Genomic DNA, 6950 nt, shown 5'->3' on the forward strand with positions numbered 1-6950 from the left:
AATTTGATTTTTGTATGTGTAAGTGTATGGGCAAACATATGCACAAATGAGTGTCAAAACCAATGGTGGACACCAGGTGTCTCCCTTAGTCATTCTCCACTTTACTTTCTGAGACAGGGAGTTTCAGTTAAGCTTGAACTCACCAGATTCAACTAGACTGGCAGGGCTGGTCAGCAGCCCTGGGAAGCTACTGCCTCTCTCTCTCAGCACTGTGACTACAACATGACCACACTGGCTTTTTCTTTTGTTCATTTGTTTTGAGACAAGATCTTTCCCATTTGTAGTCCAGGCTGGCCTCCAACTCAGAGACCCACCTGCTTCTGCCTATACTGGGGTTACAGGTGTGGGTTGGACTTCATATACACAGTTGCTGGGGAGCAAACGCAGGCCTTCAAGCTTGCATGGCAAACTGGCAAATACTTTACAAACTGAACCATCTCCCAAGTCTCAAAACAATTTTAAAAGACACGCATTGGTTTGTAGTTCCATTTTCTTAAAATAACAGCTTCTGTCTTTCCCATTTCTATAACTTCCTATCCATTTACAGAGATGAAATATAAAATCTGTTTTTTGAATCATAAGCATTTTATCTCTAGTGTTTGTTACTATCTTTTTGTTTTGTTTTGTTTTTCGAGACAGGGTTTCTCTGAGCAGCCTTGGCTGTCCTGTAACTCACTCTGTAGACCAGGCTGGCCTCGAACTCAGAAATCCACCTGCCTCTGCCTCCCAAGTGCTGGGATTAAAGGCATGCGCCACCACCGCCTGGCATTTGTTACTATCTTACATTCAATGGTGTCGTATTCATTTATTAAATTCACTGTACTTAGTCACTACTCACAGGAGAATATATAAACAGACCCAATTTTTAAGGTAGTTGGCATCTTCACATATAGTTTACGATTCACATCACCAACATAAAAGGAAGAGGAATCAAGGCAAGTACTGCACTAGCCAACAACACTCTAAGGAGTTGTATAAGTAATGCTTGAGTACTACAGGGGATACCACTTTCCCCAAGGCATTCTGAACTAACTGAAAGCCTTAAAGATAGAATTTAGCAGGCATTAAATGGGAACCGTTATTTGTTCTTCATTCCTTTAATGATGAAATGCTAATTCTCCAAACTGGTTTACAATATGCATTTAGGTCCTTCTTTGCCCACCTGATGCTGGCCTTATAAATACCGGAATCAGTTATCTCCCTTATCTGGTGCAAATATCTACCCTCTTATAAAAGTGGTTTGCTCATAACCTAGACACAAATTATTCATAGTAAATATAAAAGCCACTTATCTCTGAAAAGCATTTTAAAACTTTAAATGGCTTTTACCCACATTGTGTGATCTTTGTAACCACCCAAGAATAAAGAGAAAATGGCTTTGTAAGCTGCAGGTATAACTCAATGTAGTTCATGCATGAACTCAGACCAGTACCTCAAAGGCACTAGTTTTAAAGTGTCTATGGTCCCTGCTAAGTGTGCAGAACCAGTACTGAATTATTTAACACAGGAAATGGAAGTCTATCCCAGCAAGCCTAGCATTAGGGAAGCTGAGGCAGGAGGATTGTGAGTTCAGGCCAGGCTACTCTAACGTTCTTTCAGGTGTAGCCTATGTGACTGATACAAGTAACACCTCCCAGAAGTGCTGAGCACACTCATGCTCCCCTTAGTTACTTCTGTCTCTTAGCACATGGCTGTCAGATAGTCATAGGCCTCCTACCACCTCCTCCACATCAACTTCTGAGATCCCCCAACCAGAAAAGGCCTAAAGTGGTTAGTCAGCCTCTAAGAGACATTATCCAGAGTGGCCAAGAATGCAATGAAGCACTACCTTTCACTGGCATCTTGCTTTGAACTCTAACTCCATGGTTAAAAATAATATTGCTTGACTGTAAACACATTGTAAAAACCCACTACAACCAAGGGTGCTGTGGACCCAGCCGAACATGATTCTAATCTGCTTAAGATTTAAAGCTCATTGAAGTCATATATGTAGTATCAATGTATAATTCATATCTTTCAAGTCACCCATTTTAGTAGTTAAGCCAACACTTGTATATATATAGTTATAGCTTTTTAACCATTACAGTTAATTTTCATCGCCCATTAGTACTTACTCATTCCCCTCAGTCACCTGTCTCTGGAACCCACCACTTTATTCTCTGTTTAGGGATTTTCCACTTCTGGGTATTTCATGAAAGTGAAATCATATGCATATATTTTATGTTATGACTGATCCTTTATTACTATCACTACTGTTTATACTGAAGGGAGTGCCATGAACACATGTGGATGTCAGAAGGCAACTTTTGGAGTTGGTTCCCTTCTCCTCTCATGTGCCTTCTGGGGCTCCAACTCTGGTCATCAGGCTTGGACAGCAAGTGCTTCACCTACTGAGCCACCTCGCCAGCCAATCACTGGTTTTTAACTTACCTTTATATTTTAAAGGTTAATACATGTAGTGAGATTTATCTGTATTTCTTCAAACTTACCACCTTAAAGGCAAACACTCAAAAGCTGTTCTATGACCTCTACACATATGCCCACCCACCACCCACCCACACATCTCTACTCTCTATCCCCTTCACACAAGCAAACACACACCATCATACAATCACACACCACTCACACACTCTTCACACTTGAAATAAATTTACCACATCAGGCTAATCTATATACCAGCTAATGAACATGTGATGGCTAATATATACTATCCTTCTGTCTTCTAAGTCAGAGCCAAAAATATTTTATAACTTTTGATCCCAATGTCTTCATTTTTTAGGCTCTTGAACAAGAGGTTACATAGTTATTTCTTTTCTGTAAGTAGTCTGAAATTTATTTTTTAATCTAAGATGTAGTATTTACCAATATTCCTTTTTTCTTCTTACCTAAAAGGCAAGAATGTCAGAAAAAAAAATTCTCCAATAAATAAATCAGAATAAAATGCTATGGTTCTATCAAAATGACACTTTTATAGAAAGCTGCATGCTCTTTGCAGAAGCTGGCCCTCCTATGACACTTTAAAGGTCTGTACACATATATTTATCTCTCGCTTGTTCATTTTTTTCCACTATCATCATCATGTGCCAACTAATCAAGTGTTTTGGACAGACAGAATGAAACTGACTGACAAACCTCCTCTCAACTCATGATTTCTTTTTCATAATTTGGGGTGTTACTTTTTGGAATTTGTTTTTCAAGACAGGGTTTCTCTGTGTAGCCCTGGCTGTCCTGGAACTCACTCTGTAGACCAGGCTGGCCTGGAACTCAGAAATCCACCTGCCTCTGCCCCCCAAGTGCTGGGATGAATGGCTATCACCGCCTGGCAATCTTATTGATTTTTAAGATTTGTTTTATTTTATGAGTGTTTGGTGCTTGCAGAGGACAGAAGGTGGTGTTAAATCTTCGGAACCTAGAGCTACAGAAGGTTGTAAGCCAGTGTGCAGGGGCTGGGAGCCTAATCCAGGTCCTCTGCATGAGCAGGAAGTGCTTATCACACTCAAGCTACCTCTCCAACACCCTGTTTTTGAATTTTAAACAAGAAACTAATTGCTTGTGCAATTTTGGGGGTACACATTTCAGAACCTTCAACCTTGTCAATCCTTGTATGACCCTACTTAATGACTAACTACTTAATCATATTAAGGCTGAAAATTAACTATATTCTCTGGGCAATATTAGGAGAGGGATATACCCCAAGTCCAGACTGAGAAAGTTATTCTTTAAGTCCAACAACTTTGTCTTCCCTCTCTCACCCTCTCCCTTCACAAGGCTCCACCCCTTTAGTCAAGTTCATCTCAAGCACGAGCACATTCGTGCCTCTGGACCTTCACTCCACAAATAACTTTTTAAAAGTACACTCTTCCTTGATGTGCCATTCCTCCTAGAGTTATCTCAAGCACCATCCTAAAGCACTCACTCTAGCTCCAGCCAGATACACAGACAGAAAGCTACATCAGAAAGAAGCAAGGACTTAAAGCTAGTCAGCAGTGCAAAGCGAATTCATCCCATGGCCATCTGCATGGGCTGAGCCTACTAAGCTTGTTTTCTCACCTGGAAGTGATAAAATGCCTCACAGCACACAAGAAGCTTGCGCTGTTAAATGGATCTGGAAACTGCCAAGCATTGTGAGCAGCAGATACAGGACTCGATGCGTTTGCACAATTTCTTTTTCCTCCACAAGGTCTTACTTGACCACTTCAGTTCTGTGATCATTCTATTCTAATGCACAAATAACTCAGATCTATCTTGGAAGAAAGTAAGCAGTCAACCTCTCCAGACTGGTCAGTGCACTGGACTGTTGAGTGTGATATCCCGAGAGTGTTCCACTTTATGGCACCTGCCTATCCGTAGATTTCAATGTATGAATCTCTGCAAATCTTCTATCTACTGAAGAAGCTGCTCTTGTGAAAATCCTCAGAGAAAGGCACAAGAAAGGCTCACTTCTTACCTTATGAGTTATCCACTCCCGTCCATACTGATACACATTGTTTGCTGCAGAATTCAGAGCTCTTTGGACCACCTGAGCCTCAGGAAGCCAACTGACAGGAAAGAGAAAAAAGAGAAAATGGAAAGAGTCCATTTTCAGTATATTCTTCTAAAAATGCTTTGAATTAAAGCTATCAATAATAAATCATTGATGGGTCACTAACACAGAGAACACCTGATACCAGGACTGAAGATCCTGACCCTGGCTCATAGGATCTGCATTCTAGCTCTCCCTGAGATGAGACCTACCTAACCCCCAGCCTCTTTTTCATCCTCTTCTGTCTGGTTTCTCTGGTCACAAATGCCCTAGCTCACCTGCCTAGTCAGCAGAGAGGATATGATCCTAGAGCACTGAGATACTCAATATCCAAAAGATTCTCAAAGTATGGTCATGGGCAACCAGCACGCAACCTTCCTGGGACCCTGTTAGAGATAAAAATGTTTGAGCCCAGTGCCAGAGCCACTGAAAGAGAAATGTGCACCCTAAGAGACTCAGCAGATAAATGTCTGACATCCACAGACCCATAAAAATGTGAAACCAAAGAATCCAGGAATTAAAAGGATGAGCTAATTATTTTCAATCTTCCATCTACCCATCTCTTCCTGTGGAGTCTCTTCACAAAGGTCTGGACATATTAAAAACTGCAACTAAAAACTGCAGTTTTCAAGTTTCATTTGTTCTATAGTATGAGGCCTCCCCTATATCTCAACCAAGAGGCCTTTTCATATACTTAGTGCTTTCCAAAACCCAGAAATACTTTGTATATTCCCCAGACTGTCTATCAATGTTATATACCTATAGGTACAATGTTATTATGCCCTGTGTAAAGATTATCCTTGTATTATTCAAATGTCAATTTGTGTGTGGCCCATATCTGGTTTATTTATTTATTTTATGTATATAAGTACACTGTAGTTGTACAGATGACCATGAGCCATCATGTGTGTAGCTGCTGAGAATTGAACTCAGGACCTCTGCAGGCCCCGCTCCAGCCCAGCTCGCTCTGGCTAATTCATTGTAGCTGTCTTCAGACGCACCAGAAGGGGGCGTCAGATCTCATTACAGGATCCGAACTCAGGACCTTCAGAAGAGCAGTCAGTGCTCTTACCCACTGAGCAATCTCGACAGGTCCTGGTTTCAGTTCTTATTTTGAGACTCTCCTCTCTCAATGTTGTGTAAACATTGCTCCCCAATTATTCCCTGATTGGTCAATAAAGCTAGTTGATCAGCCAATGACTGAACAGGGGAAAGAATAGGGCTAAACTTTCTCACAGCAGGGGGGAGAGAGGGGGATGGTAAGAGAGGGAGAAAGAGAGGGGGAGGGGGAGGGAGAGGGAGACAGACTGATAGACAGAGGGGGAGGATTAGCCATGGGGAGAGAAACCAGGAGACATCATGAGAAAACAGCTTGAGCAGAGAAAGCCATAAAACTCAAGTACTCCGGGATTCTTTCTGGCTAGGAGATAGCAGATTAGCTTAAAGGATTAAAATAGAGTAATACAGTTGTTGTGCCCTTATAGCTTAATAAATAAATATAATACTCCAGTCTTAATTATTTGGGAGCTAGCTGGGTTAAAAGAAAAACACTTACAAAAAATGTCATCAACATATACCAGATACTAAAACTCACAAATGTAGTAGTTCTGGCTCCAATTATCCAATTCATGCTGAAAGGCCAAGGCAACAATGCCTAAGTTTTTCTTTTTCTGAGGCTTAAATATGATACATGCTACCAAGCTGGCACAGAAGATGAGTCAGAACACTACTAACAGCCTCAATTCTTAGCAGCTTCATGGGTTGTATACATATAAGATGATCATATCAAGAAAACTGATTGCTGTCAATAGCCACAAAAATTAAGATGTCTGGAAAAATGTTCTTTCATAAGGAGAAAAGAGTAATAAAATGTCAATAAATTACACGGTATAGCCAAGCATTGGGACATGCTTGTATTCTCAGTACTTGGAAGTCTGAGGCAAGAGTGAGTGTCTCTGAGTGTTAGGTCACTCTGACCTTCACAGCAGTATCAGAAACTATTTCTAATCTTAAGTACTTCCTCACCACAGTATTCCAGTTTATCAAAGCTTTGGCAAACGGTATTCTTCTCTTCTAATGTAGCTGTATCAATGGATACTGGTACATACAAACAGATGCTGAAACTAGGTCACCCATGTGCACCCTTTTCCAAAACAGTATTCTTACTTTGCCCACTCTGGGTGATTTGCTAGAGTTTCATTAATCAAACTACTTGTGACTTCAATCATGTGTACACTCTCTTGATGTACCTATAATATAAAGAAGAAAAAAATGTAAGTAATAAACATAATTCAAAATGTCTTTTTCAATTACTCTTATAGGATCAAATAATTATATATCCTGGTTTTTATTAATTTAGAAGTAGGTATTTACAAGTTGCTAAACATTATACACTCAAATGTATATATGTATGTATATATATATATAT

General features: G+C 40.3%; 1 protein-coding gene across 4 annotated transcripts in view; it reads right to left on the minus strand.

The window, feature by feature from the left end:
• Positions 1 to 6950, minus strand: part of Tmem245 (transmembrane protein 245) — a 76551-nt gene that overhangs the window by 31788 nt on the left and 37813 nt on the right. For all 4 annotated transcript variants that reach the window (XM_031377453.1, XM_031377451.1, XM_031377452.1 and 1 more), the window contains 2 exons: positions 6689 to 6771; positions 4448 to 4538 (listed from right to left, as the gene is read on the minus strand). In XM_031377453.1, coding sequence (XP_031233313.1) covers positions 4448 to 4538; positions 6689 to 6771 — 174 coding nt within the window. The remainder of the gene's footprint in view (positions 1 to 4447; positions 4539 to 6688; positions 6772 to 6950) is intronic.

This window comes from Mastomys coucha, unplaced genomic scaffold, assembly GCF_008632895.1.
Source record: "Mastomys coucha isolate ucsf_1 unplaced genomic scaffold, UCSF_Mcou_1 pScaffold18, whole genome shotgun sequence".
NCBI lineage: Eukaryota > Metazoa > Chordata > Mammalia > Rodentia > Muridae > Mastomys > Mastomys coucha.